General features: G+C 39.7%; 2 protein-coding genes across 2 annotated transcripts; both read left to right on the top strand.

Annotated features, from left to right (window-relative positions):
* The first annotated feature begins 28 nt into the window (after window positions 1–28).
* atg3 (autophagy related 3) lies at window positions 29–10,574 on the top strand. The gene is made up of 12 exons (XM_041966059.1): window positions 29–227; window positions 497–538; window positions 656–705; window positions 2,480–2,550; window positions 3,430–3,537; window positions 3,916–3,971; window positions 4,572–4,659; window positions 4,764–4,798; window positions 4,898–5,050; window positions 6,257–6,384; window positions 7,292–7,360; window positions 8,520–10,574. Exons 1-12 carry the CDS (start codon window positions 156–158, stop codon window positions 8,599–8,601), a joined length of 954 nt encoding a protein of 317 aa, XP_041821993.1. The 5' UTR covers window positions 29–155; the 3' UTR covers window positions 8,602–10,574.
* Window positions 10,575–11,279: 705 nt separating this feature from the next.
* Window positions 11,280–22,905, top strand: slc19a2 (solute carrier family 19 member 2). The gene is made up of 6 exons (XM_041966130.1): window positions 11,280–11,450; window positions 18,427–18,984; window positions 19,109–19,355; window positions 19,635–19,827; window positions 20,411–20,552; window positions 20,683–22,905. The coding sequence occupies exons 1-6, from the start codon at window positions 11,310–11,312 to the stop codon at window positions 20,845–20,847; spliced, it is 1,446 nt and encodes a 481-aa protein (XP_041822064.1). The 5' UTR covers window positions 11,280–11,309; the 3' UTR covers window positions 20,848–22,905.
* Window positions 22,906–23,219: the final 314 nt, after the last annotated feature.

The following is a 23,219-nucleotide window of genomic DNA, read 5'->3' as shown; positions in this document are numbered from 1 at the left end:
GTCTCTCGCGAGAGCCTGATACCGGAAGTGTTCGGACGTATCATGTGATTAGCTCTTGCTGCCACTTCGCTAAAGTAGCTATGTCAAAATAATTATATTTTTGATAGGACGGGTTGAGAGGAAGCTCACGTTTTACCCAAAAGGACCTAAGCAAGATGCAGAACGTCATAAACACAGTGAAAGGCACGGCTCTCGGAGTGGCTGAGTTTCTTACTCCTGTGTTGAAGGTAAACTTCATTACATGAGCTAGCGAGATGTCATAAACACATGAACAGATGATCAGTGCTATCTAGTATCTTACAGTAACATGCGCCACGGTGTTCATTTTTTACTTTTGTTACTTAAATGAAGAACCACTACTTACATACAAGCTAACTGACCTAATGGGATATAGACCTTTACTGAATATTTTGGACAGTTTTGCTAAATGCGCAGTACTTCCATTTACACCGGATATCCCTCTAAAATACTGTTTTGGTTTTGTTATTGATCACAGGAATCTAAATTCAAAGAGACTGGAGTCATTACACCAGAGGAGGTGAGAGCATACTCGTTAAAGGCCTAGCTATAAATTTGGACTGTATATTTTATTATTTTGTCTTTTTCTGTTACTCGACAACCTATGGTTCATAATTCCTCCCTTTTTATATTTTAGTTTGTAGCAGCTGGAGATCACTTGGTTCACCATTGTCCCACATGGAAATGGTGAGTATCTACTTGGAGCTGAATTACAGATAAATGAATTTGTCTTGGCAAGATCCCATTGTGTGTAATATGATAATTAGCTTTTTGAAGAATGCTTGATGTTTGGGAGTGTGGTCACAAGAAGAAAGAGTTCACAGATCAACTTTCAAATAGACCAGCAGTACAATTATATTATTGTTGTAGTGTTTGTTTTTACTATATACACAATTGGACATCTCCGCTGAACCAAATGATGCTGCAGCTACAGACTCAATTACTAACTGTCTTTTGGCAATAAATAATTGGATTAGTTGGAAAATGAACTCCCTTGATTAAATCTGATGTTGCAGTCTGGGTGTTATCCTAGATTTAGATCTAAGCGTCAAGTCCTACATCAACAAGGTGACGAATGCGTAACCTTTCCACCTTAGAAACATAGCTAAATACAGCCAGTTTTATGCCTGTATGTCAAGCTGACATGATTACTCTTACATACTATTTATAGGCCTCCCAAAAAAAATAAAATAAAAACAAACACTGATAGACTTCAGCTCATTCAAAACTCTACAGCATGACTATTAGCCGGAACCTGGAGGAGAGAGGATATTAGTTTGGTCTTGGCTGCTCTGCACTGACTTCCTGTAACATTCAGAATTGATTTTAAGGAAGTTCTCCTTGTATACAAAGCCCTTAATGGGCTAGCACCAAGCTACATTGGTATTGCTATTACAGCAACAGCCAAAAGAAAATTGGGGATACCAAAGCGCTTTTATCACACTACCTAAAGATATCACGTAAGCCAGCTCGCTAAATGTTTTTTAAAGAAAGCTGAAAATGTATCTTCACTTTAGCCTTTAAGTAGCTATGACCTTCCAGATAAAGGCCTGTAACTTTTGTGTTTTGCCTCATGCTTATGCTCTGCTGCACCTCTTTTAAATTGTTGTATTTTACTTGATTTGCATTGTATGTGCTCTCTTTTTCTCTTTTCAACTTAATTTTTGATGCGATTTCCTTATTATAAAGCTACACATCATTCAGTGGGTTAATTTTCTATCTATCTATCTATCTATCTATCTATCTATCTATCTATCTATCTATCTATCTATGTTATTGGTGGTGTGGTGTGTGTTTGTTTTTGTTTTTTTACACAACCCTTTTTGTATGTGGTTGTCTAAACCTTTGCCAGTCATTCATTTTTTTTAATTATTTACTTTATTGATCCCAAACTGGGAAATTCTTCTCTGCATTTTAACCTATCACTGTTTGAAACACACACATGCTACATACAACACACACATGCTACATGCAACATGCAGTGAAACACACAGGAGCAGTGGGCTGCCACGTCAGGCGCCTGGGGAGCATATAGGGGGGTGAAGTACCTTGCTCAAGGGCACATCAGCCAGCTAATGGAGGGGGAGGGGATACTCCACCACACCCAAATTTTTCTGCCAGTCCGGTGGGGGAATCAAACCGGCGACCTTCCGATCACGAGCCGCTTCTCCAGCCTTTGTTTCCCCCCTGGCACCTCAGTGGCATAAAAATCATTACACTTTAGTCATTCAGCTTCTTTTAATAAAATATGAAAGCAAAGCTAAATAGTTACAATTAAGTGAATTAAGTCAAGTTTAAAAGAAGGACTTTTTAGTCTATTGGTTTTAGTAACAGTGTAATGAGCTCAATACCTGGCCTGATATACATATGTGTGAATGTTTATGATTCATGTCTGTCTGCAATTTCTCAGCTTGGGATTAATAAAGTATATCTATCTATCTATCTATCTATGTCCCTTCAGGGCCACTGGGGAAGAGGTCAAGGTGAAGCCGTATTTGCCCCAGGATAAACAGTTTCTCTTGACACGCAATGGTAAGAGGTGGATTTAAATAAATTCCCTAGTGACGCATCTCTGAAACGTGGGTTTGACTTAAGTTTTTGTGCAGTGTGACACACTGTCTTGGAATTAAAGAGAAGCATCTTTGAATGACAGTGTGGATGAAAAAGAATTGTGAAGAAATTTGAGAGGGAATGTATAATTGCATGACACATAATAAAATGTAAGTAATGAAGAGTAAACTGTAATAAACCTAAACTCATTTTACTCAGTTTTCAGGAATTCATATATTAATTGACACATTTAACATGTATTTGAAAGGTTCATTTACTGAATTTTTTCAAATATCATAATTTAAATGTAAATTTAAGTTTCTTATTCATTTTTCTTATTGGAAATGTTAATTTAATTTCAGTCCAGCCTCCACTAATGAACACCTTTGGTTGTAAAGTACAAATAAGAAAGCTGTTTTCTTCTTGGGTTGTAACACTCAAGTAGAATACATAGATCATTGACATTGGAGAGAAAGCCAGTATTCCAGGAAGCAGTAACCTCTTTCTGCTCTTTGTATGCTCTTCAACTTGACTTTGTATTCAGTTCACTCTGAGTATTTCTACAGTCTCTGTCCTCCCAGTGAAAATTCCTCAGTGCTTTGCAGCTGCTAATACAGACTAATTTCGTCTTCCAAAAAATCATGTAAATCTATTTTAGCAGCTACCAAAGCAGAATTTTTGTAGGAAAAAGTCCAACATCATTGTTATGAACCATATTTCATCATGCCAATATCAAAGCCTCATCACCAGCTATGATTTAAGTCATGGTGAGATCTGTACCTTTTTACTTTACTTGTTTTACTACTGCTTGTTTTTCTCTAACCTCAACTCTCTGCTGACTTTACATTTGTGGTCTTGCAGTTCCTTGTTACAAGCGCTGTAAACAGATGGAGTATTCAGATGAGCTGGAAGCCATCATAGAAGAGGATGATGGAGATGGGGGCTGGGTGGACACTTACCACAACTCAGGTTGAACAACATTGCTCATCACCCATATATGCATGCTGTATATCCTGAGCATGGCTGCATCTTGTTCAGTTTTTCAATGTCAGAAACCCATATGAGATGGATAAGAAGGTGAGGTGGCAGCAGATCGGTACATAAATTAGATATATTAACATTTCTATTTGTTGCAGGCTGTTTTGCTCTTTAGAATACAGTAGAGTGCTATACAGTGTGCTTGTAGCATGTGTTGAAATTGGACACCGGTTTGAGGTCACTGAATCTGAAACCACCTGCTTTTCAATTCCAGTTCTTATCAAATCATGGATCAGATGAAAATTAAATAAAATAAGTATATGGTTTTCGTAAAGGTGATGCAAATTGTTTCTGGATGATGTGTTTCAGCATCAGTGTTAGGAGTCACAGATGCTGTACGAGAGATTTCACTGGACAATAATAAGGTATGCTTCATGTATTTGTTTCCATTTCATGTTGATTCTGAGTACAATGTGAAATCCCCAAATTTTAGTACACTAATAGCAGCTATTAACAATATATATCTTTTGCAATAAAAGTATATCAAACGACAATGTGAAAGTGAAAATGTGTCTGTGTCTGGTAATGATGACCCTGCAGAGAATTATCAGCTGTATCTGCGTATCCCCTCGACTTAACGGACATTTTTAGTGTGTTTCAGCTTGTTGTTTTGCTGTCCAGCCCACAACTTTACTGTTTTGGTTCACTCTCATCACTCTCATCGTACAATTTTCAACTGCAGCAGGCAACTGCTTTGAGAAACAAGATTCTGAAACCCTATGTACACTACCTGCTCAGCAAATAGCAGGCAGACACAGAGACTAGCTGGTTAACACAGTGTAACTTTCAGCAACTAGATAAGAACTAGAGTTGGTAGAGACCAAAAACAGAGTTAGAGAAAATATTGAATATTGAAATAGTTGTTTAGTCTTTGGATGTTCATGAGAACATGTTTAAAATTATAGTTGTTTCAGTTGTAGTTCACGTTAGTTGAAATGTGCAGTTCTTTTATGAATTCCTTTTAGGACAAGAATATGAATGCCACATCTGCAGCATGTTGTGATGATGATGATGAAGATGATGATGAAGATGGAGAAGCAGCAGATATGGAAGGTATTTAGATCGTACTCATATCCTGCCAGTAATAAAGCAGTCATTCTGTTTCTGTCAAACAGCCTGTACTTAAGCTCATGTTGTCCTTAATGCTGTCTTTTCAGAATACGAGGAAAGTGGCCTGTTGGAAACAGATGAGGTGGGTGGTTTAAAGGGTTGCAGCATGTCATTTATTCTATGATGTTATATCAGTTATCGTGAGTCCAACTGCCACCTTCCTATTCTTTTCTCTGTCTAGGCAACCCTGGACACCAGTAAAATGGTAGAAACTAAAGTCAAAGCAGAGCCAGGGAGTGAGGATGCCATCCTTCAGACCAGAACATATGACCTGTACATCACGTATGATAAATACTACCAGACCCCTCGACTCTGGCTGTTTGGATATGATGAGGTATGTACCTGGGCAAAATGGGACTTCATAAGATGCCATTGTTTTCTTCTGCCATTTTTTTCTAAAAAAAAAGCCTGAAATAGTATAAGCATGGAAGTTGTTATCTGTTCTACATGAGATGGGAAGCATTTGTCATACAGGAAAATATTTAAAGGTAAGAATGTGAAGCAATTATGTGTCTGTAATAATGTATTAATCGCTTAGTATTGTCAATGCATGAACTGATTGTAACGTAACCTAAAAGAAGCAGACCTTCCCTGACTTCCTTGGTTGCCTATAACAGTCTGTGGACCAGTTTCTTACCTTGCCTCTTCTCAGCTCCCCTACAGTGCCAACAGTCTGCAAAGCTAGCTAATGTTTAGAAATGGAGTCTGCTAACGTCAACAAACGACCGTCACCCACCACAATACAGAGTCCAATGCAAGTCCAAAGCCAAGCTAACATCCTTTAAAAGCATGTGCAGTATATTGTAATATTGTGGTTTTGGCTGGCTAATGCTAGCTAATGTTAGCTTGCTTGTTAACATGGATGAATTGCTAGCTAACTAATTTAGCAAAATGCTGTCTTGAGAGAATAAGGTCAGCTATCAGTCATCCAGACTCCCAGGGCTGATCCGACCGGTACATTACCTAGCTATCCACTTGCAAATTACTTTATCATCTTACGTTAAGAAGCAACCAATACCAGATCCATGCAGCGCAGCTAAATTACAGTTAGCTGGCTAACCTTAACCTGCTTGCTAGTCAGAGTTATAACTAGCAAAATACTGTCCGAGTGGATACTTTGTTAAAATTACAAATTACTTCACCTAGTGTGTTCCATGATACTGTGTTGATTTTAGCCAACAATCAGTCATGTAACAGGATAAAGGAAAGGCGTATTATTAAAGACTGTTTTCTAACTCCATGCTACGTAGCTAGCTACACCCACATTGATTGCTTCTTAACGTTAGCTGATAAAGTAATTTCCAAATGGCAAGCTAGTTAGAATCACGGAGGCAATGGACCAAATAAAACATAGGAACAGTACAGATGTATGTCCCATCACTGTTTTACCCGATGCCCAGGATGATGTGCGCTCTAGTTGATATTCTTTAGCTTCAAGCTGATTTTTGACAACTGGGGAAGAGAAAGACTCTGAAGCAAGCTCACATAGACACAGCGCTAATGAACCACAAGCTCATCCAGCTGTCACGGTGTTTCCCAGGACAGGCAACCACTGACTGTAGAGCAGATGTACGAGGACATCAGCCAGGACCACGTGAAGAAGACAGTCACCATTGAGAACCACCCCCACCTCCCTCCGCCCGCCATGTGCTCTGTCCACCCCTGCAGGTGAGAAAAGCAAACGGAAAAAAAACAACCTTCTTTTTCTCTTGGCTGTACCCCCCTCCCCGTGTTGTAACTCAGACAAAGACTACTCTGTTTCTGAAAGGGGTAAAGGGGTATATCTTAAAGGGTATAGCAGGGATTGGCACCTCCTTAAAAATCCTCTAATGTGATTTCTAATGAGCTGGTAATACTGTGTACCACAGGAATGTTTGGGGAAGCGTAATAGTTTCAAAAATTGGACACTACCCAACTGTAACCTCTGCATTTAGTTTCATGAAAAGGAGTGGTGATCTCTGGGTTGGTGGTTTGGTCTCTGGGTCCTCCTGCCTTTGAGGAAGACGCTGAACCCTAAGTTGCTACCATTGGACAGTATGGGAGCTCTGTCGTCATCAGTGTGTGAATGAATTGTGTGCGCTTTGGCTGTTAAAAAAGGAAAGCACTATTTAAATACAGTCCATTTATTATGGACTTATTATTTTTACTATCAGCCATTGTTGCCCTCGCTCTATCCTGGCTTGTGAATACCCAATCATGACACTCTCACCTGTTACCAATTAACCTGTTTACCTGTGGGATGTTCCAAACAACTTTCCCAGTCTTTTGTTGCCCTTCTCCCAACTTGTTTGACACATACTGGTGGCACCAAATTCAGAATAAGCATATATTTACCGAAATCAATGAATTTGATGAAGTAAAGCAGTAAATATATAGCCTTTTAACTGTTTGATTGAGTATATGTCGGAAAGGATTAGCAAATTATCAAATTCTTAACATACAGAAATATATGAAAAAATGTTTTTTTGTATCGTGATGTCTTAAATCATGAGTGATAGTGTGGCTGTGAGTTATTTTAGTGTTTTTCACTGACACTTTGATAACAGTGTTTTGCTGATCTAACCCTTATTTTCAGACATGCTGAAGTGATGAAAAAAATCATTGAGACTGTGGCAGAAGGGGGAGGAGAGCTGGGAGTGCACATGTATCCTTTCATGGTAATGACCTGTGACAGGTCTGCTTCTTTGACATATGCAATAATTCTGGATGATTGGTCTTAAAATACTGTCTTCACTTGGGAGAATAATCCTCAGGATTTGTGGTGGGTTTGAGGTGCTAAACAGCCAAATTCCATTTGTCCTTATTGACTAAAAAAAAAACACTGATCCATTACTGGTACCATTGAAGATTGCCTGTTTGGACTTATGCAATATGCATTACAAGGTATTTTTGTTCAGAGGTGCAAAATATGGGAGGTAGGAACAGAAATGTATACAGTTTCAGCTGCACCTGATTTATCCCTGCAGACTGACCACTGTGAAGAAACTGCATCAGAAATTTAAAATCTGGGAAAAGCAGGTGTGAAATCTGCAGCAGTGAAATCTGTTTCCCTGAGGTTCTCTGTAGTAGTAGTAGCAGTAGTAATAGAAGTGTCATGTCATCGTAAGGGCAAAATATCCACTCTTACACTAGATGTATCATAATGAAACACAATGATACTCCCAAAGGACTGAGGATTGGCCAGTACGATAATGTACATTTTTCAGCCTGCGTTTGTATGGCCTCTTCCTTATATCTCGCATTGCATTGAACTATTGAAGGCAATGTTGCAACTGAATCAGCTGGACTGATCTATATCAATACAAGGCTTTTGTATGATCAAAGTGAGGAAGTGCCTTGATTTATCTGGTATTTCATTTGCAAGTAGCCAAAAACTGATGCCCCTGCTCAATTATTAGGACTGTCATGTCTTCCATAAAGTCAAGTTATGACCAATGAATTAGTGTTAACGCAGACACAAACAGTCTGGCAGCTGAATGGTTACAGTGCATAACCATGTGTCTGGTTTGATTCCGAATGAGGACCTGTGTCGTCCTCTCTCCACCTGTTTCCTTTCTGCCTCTTTACTTTGTCCAAAAAAAGATGAGCTTCTCAACAGGTTTTCCATAAAATGTACTATACCACTATATACTGTGTATATCACTCTGCATATCCTTATTTCTAGGTTGAATCCTGGATGCTCCATAAGCAAGTGTGTGCCCCTGTCATTTCCTCTAATGCTACAGTGTTAAGCTAAAGGTCTGTTAACAACATCAGTACTGTGTTACACAGTCATCTGTGTTTTCCTTAACTGAGACTTTCAGGTATCTTCTGATTTTCCTCAAGTTTGTCCAGGCTGTCATTCCCACAATAGAATACGACTACACAAGACACTTCACCATGTAGCTTCATAAATCTGCCTCTGCTAATGCTACATCTGTACGTGGGAAAAATCAGCTCTTCTGCCTCTGTGTTGAGATTATATCTGGTCTGGTCTGATCTGATTACAATCGGTTAGTGGAGTGTTGGTGTTACTCTGAGACACTGTCTGTGTGTGGGGGACATGGGGGATATTGGAGGTATGTGACAAAACTGTCTGTTAAAGGAACAGTCGTACGTTTTGGAAAACAGGCTTGTTTCCCATGAAACCCAAAGTCAACATTAGTTAATCTGTATGTGTCAAGGACAGGGATGGTTGTTGTCTCTCTAACTACAGTTAGTTTAGCTTTATAAACACAGCTTTCATGAAACTTAGTGCTGTCTTATGTTCATGTTTTTATTTTCTATGATTTAAATAGAAATGTAAAAATAACACTTTGACATATTTGGAACTGTTTTTTTTCACTTGTGGCAAAGCTGGCTAGCAGTTTCCCCCTACTTCCAGTGTTTTTGCTAAGCTATCTCTGTACTAGACATACAGAAATGAAACTGATGTCCATCTTTTCATCTCACTCTGGGTAAGACTGCAAGCAAGGCTTCGACTGAAAAGTTTGACTGTTCCTCTGATGTTTCTTTACAGGTTCAATGTGACCACAATGTGGTGAGCTCTCACAAAGTTGTTGTTAAGAAGGTCTTGATGTTGTCACTAAAACTCACCTCATTCCACACTGTTTCACTGCTTCAAATGTACTAGTCCATTTCAGAAAATAAATTAACCCTGGCCGTGCAAGGTCGTCAGCTCCTTGAGTTTGTAAGAATCAGATGGGTTGTGGAAAACGATGCTGCCTTCAGTATCAGTGACAAGATATTAAAGCTGCTTTAAGTAATTTTGGCCTAGCAGCAGAACAAGCTGTACAGACAACACTGATGTTTTTATGACCTTATAAAGTTGTTATGGCTAATATGTTAGCAAACAATTGCAGATCAACAGATTTGGAAAACACAGAGCAACATTAGCATTATTTTTTTCTTTGCTCCTGATGAATGTAAGTCCAATAATCACTGTCTTTTAATTAATTAATTAATCTAATTAACCCGCTCCACTATGTTTACCAGCTAACATGGTCTGTCAGCTGTTAAGCACACCCATTTCTTATACAACTTAAATATTTAAAGGATAAAAAAAGCATAAATATGTGGATTTGGACATTTGTTGGTAAGAAATGTATATTTTCTTGCTAACATAGCTTTCTAAAATGTCTCTGTACCTGACAGCAGCATTGATAGAAGTTTCTTGACTATTGATCATATTGTTGCCATGCCTCACTGCTGTGAGTCATGGGAACACTGGTTATTATTGCTACCACTCTAATGCACTTTGCAGGAGTCATGGCTTAACCTCATTGTTGTAAATCAGCTCTTTATGCCAGTTTGTCTTAATGCTTCTTTCTCTGAATGTGTTAATGGCCAGGCCCTTTGATTCGCCAATGGTTCTTGTGGTTTGCTTCAATATTTTTGTGTTTTATTTCAACTTTGAACAGTGATTTATCTTCTGCAGCTTGTGTCAGAGCCTTGAGACATTTTTTTTCAGTTTGTCTTGCTTCTACAAGCATGATGTATCACTACCTGTTGAGTCTAGGAGCTATGTGAAAGTTGGCTGTGACTTTTATGTGCAGAATTTTCCCAAAACAATTATTTTATTGTCACAAGCCTCTTGGTGTACTTCAGTAAATCCTTCTGTGGATTCCAGGTTTTGTTTGTAGGATTCTGAAATATAAACGATATTTTGCTCATTACAGTAACGTGTTCCTGACAGTACTTACACAACTAAATAAAATATCTGCTTCAGTAATCCTCGCTCTATCTTCCTTGTTGTCTGTTGGTTAAGAATATTCACTCTGTACTGCCTGTTGGTCCAGTCTTCTGATGTAACTTACTCAGTGGTAACACTTGAACATTTTAAAGTAATGTACATTTATCATTAAAGAGTTTCCGAAATATTGCAAACAATGCCATTTTTTGTATTTATTTATGGGTGCTGGAGAGTGGTGTCCTCTAGGTTCATCTTAATTACAGCTCTTTCAAAAGATACATATAAGATAAGATAAGAGGTAAGATAAACTTTATTAATTCCCAGCTGCAGAAGTTTTATGTTACAGCCAGCGTCAATAAAAATGGCAATAGCAAATACAATGGAAAAGAAAAAATCCAAAATAAGAAGTTCACTATATATTTGTACATTTCATACAAAAGACAGTAATTAAAGTGTTAATGTTGATAATGTTAACCTGGGATGCATGCAATTAAAGTACCTAGCTTTTGTTTATCTGAATACTGAGAGACACTGACATGTATGTAAGAAATCTACGTTTATATATAATGTCACAGTGGAAACAAAAATATATGTGCATAGGTGTAATATTAGTTGTAAGGGAAAAAGAATGTAATATAGGTTATAGCATATATAGAGCTTCGGTACATAACCGACAGAATATATAAGCCATTCAGGAAAACCAAACAATGCTATATTAGACGCTTTTGTTCAAACTGTCGCATCTTTTACTTTCTGGGAGATCTTGTCAAGACTTTACAGTTTCTTTCCTCCCCCTCTACTGCACAGTTTGACCAGCTAGTGGCGGTAGTGTACCTACACGCTTTCTATTAAACACCGGTTATTACCATCAGCACCACCAGAGAAGAAGCAGTATGCTGCCAGTAAGTGATATGTGGAGGTCATGCTGTGTGAGTCTAACATGCCTGTAGTCTACCCGACTCTCCTGCTCTGTGTGTATGGCTTCTTTTCCAACCTCCGGCCGTCGGAGCCTTTCCTCACCGCCTATCTGATGGGACCAGACAAGAACCTGACAGAGACTCAGGTGAGTTAGCTTGCTGGGCTAAAGGCTACTGAGCGGTTAGCGCTGACTGAAGACCTTGCGTCATATTTTAACTTTTGACAGAACGATATTAAATGTTTGGACAGGATTAGTATTATTTTGTCTCTTCTCCACAAATTGTCTCATTTCCTCGGCAGCAGAATGATAACCAGTTTGTGCGTCTTAATTAATTGTCATATTTTACATAACGTGAAGTCCGTCAGTCACTCAGTTCGTCCCCGTGTAATAACTGTAACGTTAACACTGAAACATCGACTGCCTTCCATCATAGATTACATTTTAACATTTTAACATACACACAGTTTTTAACATGCTCATGACATCATGCACTGTCGCTGTCATAATCAGTGTGACGATGTAGCGCTGTATACTACATGCGCACGTGCATATACTTACCCACTACATGTATATCCATTCAGAATTGATTTCCATCCATCCATCCATTATCTATACACCGTTGAATCCTTTGCAGGGTCACGGGGGGGCTGGAGCCTATCCCAGCCGTCTCTCGGGCGAAGGCGGGGGACACCCTGGGCAGGAGAATTGATTTCTTTGCGCTATTTGTATTGTTTCAACCTACAAGAACACATTGCTTTAACATTGGCATTTTAGTTTATGTTAAAAACGTACCTATTTTTCCCTTACTTCCATTCTTTACCTTTATTTGCTCAGCTTTCTCATCATTGGTTGTAGCTGTCTAGTCCTGTGTAAGTTCCTTCTTCCTTGAACGTGAGCGCATACTTGGCCAATAAAGCTGTGAATGCCAAAGAGAGCTTTCAGGCAGTCAGGTGTCTTACTTCTCCGGTCCCCCGACAAGGCTGTTATAGCTGATAAGGGTTTCTTAGTAGATGACCATGTAGCTAGGTTAATTTAACAGTGTCAAAGAAAGCACACAGTTGGATTGTTTGTATTAGTTCATACCATAACCCTGTTCACCAACACACCTGGGTCATGTGTGTACCAATATGAATGTTCCTGCTAAATCCTACAGGCAAAGTGTACTTGGCAATTATATTGGCCGATTTGTAAAATAAAGCCATGTTAACAGCTTTGGTAAGTTTCATTGTGCTGAATTTTGTTAAAGGCGACTGAACATGAAAAAGCCATTTGTCCCAATCAGGGTTTCAGCCTCTTCCAAATTGTAACATTGTTTTATTCATGTTTATCTCATTCCTCTGAAGAAACACAGTGATTGTACAAACAGCAGACTCCCTTGATCTACATACATCTTTTGTTCTACTTCCTGCCGTCTTGCAAAGCAGACGCTTCCCTGCTTTGCTTACATCTTTTGTTGATGCAGTTTTTTTCTGGCAAAAGTTTCGGGAAGCGGATCTTGGATACTTACAAATCACTGGGACCTTAGTTCTGAAAGACACAAAATGCTACCATTGTATATTTCATCACTTTAAAACGGACAGACTTTTATACAAAGAATTACATCAGCTGCATCCTGGCATGGATTTGGCTGACACGCTGTCCTCGATGTGTCCTTACACCACTGGACCAGCTGTTGAGACTCCCAAACCAGACTCCCCTTTCACTTCTAACTGACACAGCACCAGCGCTATTATTACACTGTATTCATTGGGGTTTATGCAGGGATTACTGGACTTTGAGCTTACCTGATATCGGAATGACGCCACTCATAAGCATGGTAACATTCTTGAATTGGTAAAAACAACAGGATTGAACATTGACAATATTTCGTTAGAATTACCTGTTTCTGACAATCACTGTGTGTGTCTGCGGGTGTTAAACAGTTTCAAATCATGTCCTGAAGATTACAAATACATCTCTGCAAAACCCTTTCCAGATGCTTTTAAAACAGCTGTTGTAAAACCCTTACTAAAGAAACCCAAGCTAGATGGTACTGCACTCACCAACTACGTGCTGATGCAATGACTAGCTGACCCTGCACCTGCCAGTAGTGCGCATGTTGTTGCTTTAACTTCAGTTTAGCATTTTGCATTATAAGGCGTGGATAGTCAGCATATTTATTTCAATAAAACCAATTTTGGGATTCTCTGGTGGGTCGAAGACAGCCCCGTCTGGAGATGAGCCAAGCCATGAAGTGGCAGGGTGGATTACAAACCCACAAGAAAAGTTGTTGACACTCTTGAACTTCCATTAGTCCTGAATGGCATCTGCTTCCATTTCAAAGCCCCTTTTCATTGCTGCTGTCTGATTGATCCCTTGTAAAATCCTGCCAGCCAGCCCTTTTACAGAGCTCTGTTTAATATGGCATATTTCCCAAAGTTTGAGACGTTAAGTCTAAGCCTCCTGAGTTGATGCCGATCTGCACAAGAACTTTACCGCCCTCTATTTTGTTAAGTCATGTCCCGAATGAACCCAAGACACTAAGCTGTTGATTTACACTTCAAACCAAAATGCATGCGGATGGTTGCAGTCTGTAGGCAGTCAGTGGTAGTCATGGTGGGCAGCAGTGTGACCACAATTCTTCATGGGTTGTTGAGATGACAAGGGACTGCCAGCTTTAACTTTACTGAGAACAGTAAAGAGTCCACCATTGGCACTTTCCAGCATCATGGTGATAGCCATGGTGCAGCAACACGGGTGAAGTCCTTGTAGATCTGCAGCACTTTGAGGATGGATAGATCCAGCAACTCTCCTCTGATGCCTTTGTATAGTGTCATATACTGTCAAAGAGCAGTCTAAATTCTAATATATAATTGAACTATAAAAAAATCCAGACATTTGATTGTAAAAATTAATATTCAATTGTGGGAAAAAAAGCAGCACCTCCGAGGCAGCTCTGCTTTATGCATTGCATGATGGACAGGAGGCACAAAACCAATTGTCTTACACTTTACAGTTGGATATATTTAGATCTTTCAGGTCATAATGTTCACTGAAAATAATTTCTGAGTTAGATGTGAAAATAATCCGGCTCTGCATGAAGTTTTCCCCAGCTGCGTCTCCCTCCCTCTCCCTCTCTCTTGCTCCTCTCCCGATTGGTTAAAATAAGGGTTTATTTTAACCAAACCAGAGTTGGTGCTGATTGTTGGAACAGGGGAAAGACGAATCAAGAAGGTTTTGGTGAGTTTTATTTTGTCTGTTGCATTTGAACGAAGTGTGTTTTTACGTTTCTGTAAATGGAATCTGGTGGCTTTTGGCGAGCAGCTGTTTCTGGTTTATCTGTGGAGGGATCCTTTCCATAATGTTGTCAGACATGTAGAATAACAATCTGAGCCTGCCAGTGGCAAAAACAAGCACTTTTAGTGGACATACATTGATGGAGCCGGTTTGTGGCTCTTGCTCAGTACTGGAAAAACATCAATAATTTCATGTTTTTCCGGGACATTGAAATTTTCCAAGACACATGGACCAGCAACAATTGGATACAACATAATTTTCATTGATTGCAAATGAAATGTAGGTCAAGCTGATGGTAGCGAATAATTGAACAACAGGAAGGTTACTGTGTAGTGCTTGAACACACATTAGTACCACACTCTTGGCACAGTTAGCATAGTGGTGAATGGCCATACCACTCCTTAACCAGTCGAGTATTTTGATGTGTTGTTATTTAGCTAATGTTTCCTGTGCTTTCAAGGTACATTTTGTTTGATTTGCATGTTAAGTCAATAATTTATTTTCATGCAAGTTGCATTAACGTGCTGGATCTGTAACAGACCAGACCTTCTTATGCATAATGTTCAGGGATTGACGTTACTAACAGACTAAAATTTGGCTAAACTGGTCTAATACTCAAACTAAATTACCCCTGAACCCTTTAGCCGTCACGTAATGTTAGCTACAGTTTTTGATATGGGAACCAGGTGTTAGGTAACCAGACAAATTGTATTGCAGCCCTAGTGTTGATTTTATCAAGGCGGAAATTTCTTTATTGATAATTAAGAGTGCATTATTTTCTGATGATCAATATTTCTGATGAAATATGCCTTTGTTAGTTAATGTTTGTAGCTTACCATTGCACAGTTAGGTTTGGGAATGCTTCATTTGAATACTTGATATTCCCATAACATTAGCTATTATTAGCCCTATCAATCATCGTAAAGCAGCTTGCGGATCAAAGTAAAAGGAAGAGAGAACAAATAAAGAATGCAGATTTTGTTGATAATATTTATCCTAAACTCAATATTTTCAAGAGACGGTTCACATGTAACTTTTTTTTTTAATTTGCCATGGTGAGTAAACAGAACATTAGAATGTTGGTATGATGACGTAATGACACTTCCTTCCTTTTATAATTTCATAACAGGAAGTCAGCATACAACAGGTATGCATGCAGCCAATAGAAATGTGTCTTACATCAGGTGTTGTCCTGCCCATGCGATTCAGCTCAACAGCAGGCAAAACTTTTGAATTTGCGAACGAAAAATTTTGGTTTGTAAATTAAAATTTTGGATTAGCATTAATAAATTTAATCATAAATTTATTTTGCCTGCAATAAATTATTTTTTGATCTTAATGCTTTTAAATGTCATCTTAAAACGCACTTGTATCGTCTGGCGTTTAATGCTTAGTCTGCTTCTGACTGTGTGTGTTTTAAAATTCTTTTTACTTGTTTTAATTTATTTAATTTATTTGTTGTTTTTATTTTTCTTTGTTAAGCGGCTTGTGCTCCTTTTGGATGTTGGAAGGCGCTATAGAAATAAAGTTTGATTGATTGATCGATAATACGAGAAAGTTTGGGACCCGGCCGCTATGCCGGAAAATAAACAAACCAAAACTAAGCACCACCCAACTTGCACTACATCGCCCTCCAGCTGCAGCTTTCAATGGTCTGTTCAGATGCAAAATTCTGTGTCTCTGTACCTTTCCACTGTAAAAGTACACATTAACCCATTAAACTCCGTAGAGTGCATGGGTGCATTTCATTTGTCTCCTTTCATTCTTTTTTGTCATCCTCACAAACTTCAACTATTAGGACTTCTTTGCACCCCTTATGAAAACTGTTGACACTGTTTGTGGAAAGACATGTTGCTGTAAAATCTCTTGTTTTAAATGGATATTCAATGCAACATTGAGCAACACAAGCTAAACGGACAGTTCAAACTCAAATTATCTGCACGGTTAGATGCCTTCAGAAATACTGTGATTAAGAAAACTAGTTTGATGAAGTGACCGTTTAAAGTCATTTCTCTCAACCATGTCAGCCATTTCTTAGGACACAGACTAAAGTGGTGATGTTTGCATTGCATTTTTTCTTGTTACACCACTACTAGAGCTGCTTGTGTCAGAGTTGGAGTGCATTCACACACTTTCATGTTTCCTCATCATTTGGCCCTGCCTCTGTACTGCTGTTTGTCTCACCATCCATCTTTTATTAACATGCACATTTGCTTTTGCAGAAAAGGTAGGCAGATGTTCACTGGTTTACATGAAGTGGATTGTGCTGAGGTGCACTTAATGTGTTGTGACAATTTACACTTAACAAACAAACAACATACCCAAATCCATAATAAGTTCTATAGTTCCATTATAGCAGCGCCCCCTCTAAAAAACGCTGTTTATGTGTGGAGGATTGCTACAAAATATTTGGACTGCATGTCTTGTTTTGGCTCAGTTCTTTTGTTTTGTCAGGCTATCTCCAACAACAGGCCCATACATACGATACTTGCGACAGACAGAGTAATCCCTTTTTAAAAAGTTGTCAAATCCTTTGGAATTTGTAGTTAATCCTAACATAATAACCTCCATCAAGTTGTAAGCCGGCCTAGAAAAATCTCTCAAAAAGAGAAGCAGTCTGTTTTTGCCCAGAATTGCCCCATGCCTTTATGTTGTGCCACAGGGAAATGTATTTGGGTCATTGTGGTTGTGCACACACATAATCAGGGTCACTACATGAAATGGGAAAGTTTAATTTTTTGATTTTAGTAATTTCCAGGTCTCGATAAGTATAGAAAAAAGAAAAGAACATGGAAAAATATTAGTGTTTGCATACTATTGCCCCTATTATGTTTTCTAAAATATAAAATTCAGAATTTCTAAAACTATATCAATCATACAAACAGAGTTTTTTATGGCATTTGGAGCATGAACCGAGCTTGATGCCATCATAAGCAAAGCAAGAAGTAAGACGTACGACTGAACACACACTCCTACGCAGAGCTGCCAAATGCCTGTATGTCACAGCTTGCTGAATCGCTCTGCCCCGAGTGGCTTATAAATGTACTAAGTCCGGTCATCCACGATCAAATTAGTTTGAAAGAAAATATGCCAATATTTTAGAATTATAGAATCACAATTAACTAAATACCAATATTTAGGCTGTCTGAACATTTGAGAGTTATGCAGGGATGTAGTTATCTGAAAATTAAACGGAATATCTTTTCTGCGTAAGGAAACCATTATGGTGTGTTCATCAGTTTTCCACCTTGATAACAACAAGTCACAGGGTTAATACCTATGAGCAGGTCTTCTCATTCAACCAGTGATCAGCAGACCTGCGAGTCTTATAACAGGCCAGACTCTGGAGACTCTGAAGGGTCGCATTAAGACTATAAAAACTAAACAGATGGCTTGTACACTGTGAGAAGTATTACTGAAAGTAGTCTTTAAATCTGTCACGTTGCCCCTTAATACCTGACAGAATTGTTAATGTTGGCTCCACCACCGGACCTTGGCACAAGGCCTTGGAGAGGCGGGATCTCCATCTCCTGGAGTCCCTGCTGCCAAAAATGCTCTGTTCAAGAGAAGCCAGAAGTATTATAATGGTAATATCAGTTAAACAGGTCTGCAAGGAAACAAACTAGTCTTCAGTATTCAAAAGGAAACTGAGATCTGGAAACTCGTACTCTTGATCAGCGGGTTTCGAGTGTTTCAATTGTCTCACCGTTTTTTTTAACATATTTACCCAGTCCTCCCTGGAAAGTAGCATTGATTTGGAGGGGACTGAAATGTGAATGTGAAATTAAGTGAACAGACTGGAATTTAAATCCTATTGTTGTACATCTTCATCTTTTATCTCCAGGTTGTCAATGAAATCTATCCAATATGGACGTATTCCTACCTGGTGTTGCTGTTCCCCATCTTCTTGGCCACTGACTACCTCTGTTATAAGCCTGTACTGGTCCTACAGGCCACCAGTTTAGTAGTTACCTATGTTATGCTGCTGAAGGTGCAGGGCCTCCTGGCCATGCAGCTCCTGGAGTTTTTCTTTGGGCTGGCCACGGCCTCGGAGGTAGCCTACTACTCCTACATCTACAGCGTGGTGGAGCCGGCACACTACCAGAGAGTGACGGGTTACTGCCGCAGCATCACTCTGTTTGGCTCAGCTGCTGGATCTCTGACCGGTCAGCTCCTGCTCTCTGTGGCCAAAGTTCAGCTGCTCCACCTTGTCATCATCACTCTGGCATCGGCCTCTGTGGCCTTTGTTGCTCCCTGGTTACTTCCCATGCCCAAGAGAAGCTTGTTCTTTCACAGTCCAGGAGTAGCAAAGGAGAGGCCACAGAGCAACAGCACAGCACTGCTGGAGAAGACGGAAGATTCAGAGAGCAAAGTCCCTCTGAAGACTCAGGATGCCTCTTTGGTGGGTGACACTTTGGCTTGTTCAGGTTGCACCAAGGTCATGACAAGCATTAATATCTTAAAATGTGAGTAATTATGTTTTATGAAGAAATATGCTCGCTTTGTCATGTTTGACTTCCATGCAGATATCCAGGTCCGCTGAGGCAGGAAGTCATAGAAGTGGTCTTGTGGACGTGCTGCGGATGTTGTTCAGTGACTTCCTGCAGTGCTACAGATGCCGCCCTCTGCTGGCTTGGTCGGTGTGGTGGGCTCTGGCTACCTGCGGCTACTTCCAGGTCATCAACTACGCCCAAGCACTGTGGGAGAACGTTCGTCCATCCCATGACTACGAAATCTACAACGGCTACGTAGAGACACTGTCCACACTGCTAGGTGAGGGAGCCACAAAGGCAGGCGCATGGCACCTGCAGGTGTTTCAAGTGTTGCGACACCTGCACCTTCACAGAAACGTGATGGCTGTAGTTACTGTGGTAAATCACATCAGATTTTATTGTCATACACATCAGAACAACGTGTTGTGAAATTGTCTGGGTCCTAAGAGCAAGGCACGTCTTACCAAGTAGATAAATTAACAATAAAATGTAAGAGAATTCCGCAATAGATCAAATAGAAATATTTCTAACAGCTGTTTTGTGTTCTGCTGGTCCACAGGGGCTCTGGCAGCTCTGCTGGTGGGCTACCTGCCTGTGTGCTGGTCTCTGTGGGGGGAGCTGGCGCTGTGTATCCTCTCTCTGCTGATGGCTGTGTGTGTGTTCGTCATGGACACGCTGAGGAACATCTGGCTGTGTTATAGCTCGTATGTCCTCTTCAGAGCCACATACATGCTGCTCATCACTGTGGCCACGTAAGTACGAAGAGGCAACAGAAGTTGTACTTCTTGCTCGTCAGTCAGTCACCGCATATTAACTTGGATTCATGTGAGACTGAAACTTCTTGATTATTTGTTAGCAGACAAATAGAAAGGGGAAGAGGAATTGTAGTCCAGATTGCAGCAATCATTGACTATAATGTCTCAACATCTAGGGGCTGGTCTCACTGAAAACTAATCCAACTGTTAATGAGATGTGTACAAGAAGAAACACATTCATCTCCAAGTATCTAAATATGTTCTGGTTCGAGAAGTGTGGGAACACTGTTGAATAACCACCTCAACAATAACCAAATATGAGCTTAAACAAATAGTAGGGTTGCTGGATCATTTTCTTCCTCTATGTTCAGATGTTTCTCTTTCTGGATGTCAGTCCTCTGTTTATACTGAAGTTCAGGCAGTGGGTTCTGGGTGGATTTGAATGCCTGCTTTCTTAACCTCTACACTCCAAGTTTCATTACAAGTTTTGCCGCTGTTTATTATTACGCTGTACTATAGATCAAAACCTTCCTCACATATTTCATAAGGCTTTCCTGTTGCCTGCCCTCTGACCCGTCAGATATCAGATCGCAGCCAGCCTCAACATGCAGCGCTATGCCCTGGTGTTTGGAGTGAACACCTTCATGGCTCTGCTGCTGCAGTCCCTGCTCACTGTGGTGGTGGTGGACTCAGCTGGCCTCGGCCTCGATGTCTTCACTCAGGTGAGGAAGCACAACAAGCCCCGCCCACGCTTACTTGCCCATGACAACATACGTAGAGGCATGCTGTTCATCCACCTCACACAGTGTAGATTTGATACACGATATTAATTGTGTTGTTTGCTTCCCTCAGTTCTTCATCTATGGCGGCTACTTTGCTGCCATCTCTTTGGTCTTCCTCCTCGCTGGGCTTTGCAAAATGGCCTCCAGGAGGCGCTCCAAGCAGGAGGTCCTGGCCAGCAGCCCAGAAGAAACAGAGTCAGATTCTCCTCCAGTCAGTGCTGCCAGCTCCTGCTGATAGCACATAATGATAGATATTGATTGACTTCTCACGTATTAAATCAAATCAAGGTGAGTGAGCACAGGGACTCCACAGTTTCTTTATTATGTCAAAGCAGAAAGTGACACAGAAGAAGGTAGAGCCTAAAACTATGCTTATTAAAAAGCTTAGAGATGTGTTGATCCATTTTGGTTACTACGTGGCAGAAGAACTCCAGAGCAAGCTGATCGACACTCAGCCGTGGTGTATTATCATTATATTCTTGTTATGGCTAATGTGTTAGACTTGCATATCCAGCACCCCGTGCTAGGCCACCATCATAAATATTAATCTGTTCTTCGTGACTTGCCCGGTTTGGAACGGAGCTGTAGTAGAGGACGGTGTTTACACGCTTTTCAAATTATGATGCACAAACCTGGTGAGGGCACTGAGACTGAACTATACAGAAAATGTGCAGTGTAAAGAAAAACATTGAGTGAGTTGAGACTGGAATGGATAGTTCTTTGCAGGTTCACACATACGAAAGACCCCTTCCACTTCCAACTGTAATCATTTGATTCAGCTCGAGAGAGCAGTGCTGATCACAGATAAAAGACGTCATCTTATATGTATGTCACAGAACTGTACAATTGTTCAATATTTCATTTCTGACCTTTTCCCAGCTTATTGAAGTTGATGCCTTTATGCGAACGTTAAAAGCTATATAAACATACTACTGGTACCTTATTAACAATGCTACTTCTGTGTTACATTTGACACCAGCCAAAAAAGATGTTTATATTTTATATTTATTGTTTCTTCCTGCAGTTGTCATTTGTAGTAGTAGTAGTAGTAGTGTGTGCACTGGTAAGGATTGTTAGTGTCATGTTTATCATCATTATCTGTAATGAACACAATGCTGTTGAAACTTGAAATGTTACATTGCTCACCTGCACCTCATCTTTGCTGTTGTTGGGCTGCTTCTATCTGTAGATGCTAAATGATCTGTTCCTGGATTTGGACAAAGTGCCTTAAAAGGTCAGAAATACCTGAAGCTGTTTAAACGTTTTTCAAGGATAAGTTTCTTGACAACAAATTCATTGAAAAGACCAAAACCGTCAGTACTCTCTCAATCCTTTCTCCCTTGCCTACCCTGGAAGTGGCTCTTCACTCCAAGCCCATCGGTTCCTAATGAAAACCTAAATCTTAAAAAAATGTCTCATAAATATATAAGCTATATTGCTAAAACACTTATTTCCTAAAACAGCTGGCGACCATAGTTTTCAATGAATGTTACTCAAATGGGAGGACACATTTCTTGAGGACTATTTTCAAAGGTGGACTCATCCACATTTGATAAATATTGAGCATTTGGGGCAGCAGGACAGTGCACGGGGGATTGAGTCAAAAGAGACGACAGTGTGCATGTTCTTGGTAAGGAAACAACATGTCACCTAGTGCAAGGTGAGGTTCATTGAACAACAATGGCTGGTAGCCTGCTGCCATCTGTGTGTGTGAATGAGTGAATGAGAGACAAAAATTGTAAAGCGCCATATTTTTATATTGCCTATTTCTTTACCACAAACAGCATATTGATCAGAGTGTTCTAGGTTGTTATGTATTCAAACTGAAAAAAAGAGATACTGTAAAAGTCAGCCAGGTGCTGTGCCAGCCTCTAGTTTTTAACTAAATTAATGTGTTTAATATCAATACAGGTGACTGATAACAGTGGTGGAAACAACTTTCTAATTGTAGCTCTCATGTGAATTAATGCTGTATTTGCTCTGCTATACAATGACAATGCATACACAGTTTCTTTTCATTAAAGGCAACACTGGCTGTGAAAGATTTGCTGGCAGAATCAAGGCCAGTGGCATTGTGTTACCCAATGTCTCCACAGGCAATGACCCAGCACTTTTATGGAGATGAAGTGGCCTTAATAGCACTGACAAAATGTGCTTCATGTTAGTTTTTCTGACAATTTGTGAATATATGTTGTTTTTTTCTTCTTTTTTTCTGATGCTTTTTACTATTGCACTATTGCCCTTTGCTGATGTGACACTGCAAATGTACCCACTCTGGGATCAATAAAGAATTATCTTGTTTGCAAATGCGTTTTCCCATGAGTCAGTAAATATACAGCAGCTTCAATAAATCTAAAACAATTTTAAATGTCAGCTGATTCATGCACACAGATTCAACACTCTGTAAATAACTGCAATGACATTTCATAAATATTGTGTATATACAAAGTATTCATTTGTAAAATAGTTGGATGAAACACATTTGTCACAACTATTAGACTCATTTCTCTCTGTACAGAGGTGATAAGTTATATGCTGTGTGACATGGTGCCTCTCCTCCTTTTCCCCTCATTTCTGCGTATTAAGTGTATTTATTTCTTTTGACCT

Source organism: Chelmon rostratus, chromosome 24 (genome assembly GCF_017976325.1).
Source record: "Chelmon rostratus isolate fCheRos1 chromosome 24, fCheRos1.pri, whole genome shotgun sequence".
Classification (NCBI taxonomy): Eukaryota; Metazoa; Chordata; class Actinopteri; order Chaetodontiformes; family Chaetodontidae; genus Chelmon; species Chelmon rostratus.
Note: the sequence above shows the minus strand (reverse complement) of the source record. Positions and strands in the feature narration are given on the sequence as shown.

What these genes read in the sequence shown, in the direction of transcription:
- atg3 (XM_041966059.1), top strand. Translation starts at nt 156, where the DNA reads ATGCAGAACGTCATAAACACAGTGAAAGGCACGGCTCTCGGAGTGGCT. An exon ending in GTTTCTCTTGACACGCAATG is followed by an intron (nt 2,551 to 3,429) that starts GTAAGAGGTGGA and finishes GTGGTCTTGCAG; the next exon opens with TTCCTTGTTACAAGCGCTGT. An exon ending in TTTCACTGGACAATAATAAG is followed by an intron (nt 3,972 to 4,571) that starts GTATGCTTCATG and finishes AATTCCTTTTAG; the next exon opens with GACAAGAATATGAATGCCAC.
- slc19a2 (XM_041966130.1), top strand. Translation starts at nt 11,310, where the DNA reads ATGCTGTGTGAGTCTAACATGCCTGTAGTCTACCCGACTCTCCTGCTC. An exon ending in AGACTCAGGATGCCTCTTTG is followed by an intron (nt 18,985 to 19,108) that starts GTGGGTGACACT and finishes ACTTCCATGCAG; the next exon opens with ATATCCAGGTCCGCTGAGGC. An exon ending in GACACTGTCCACACTGCTAG is followed by an intron (nt 19,356 to 19,634) that starts GTGAGGGAGCCA and finishes GCTGGTCCACAG; the next exon opens with GGGCTCTGGCAGCTCTGCTG.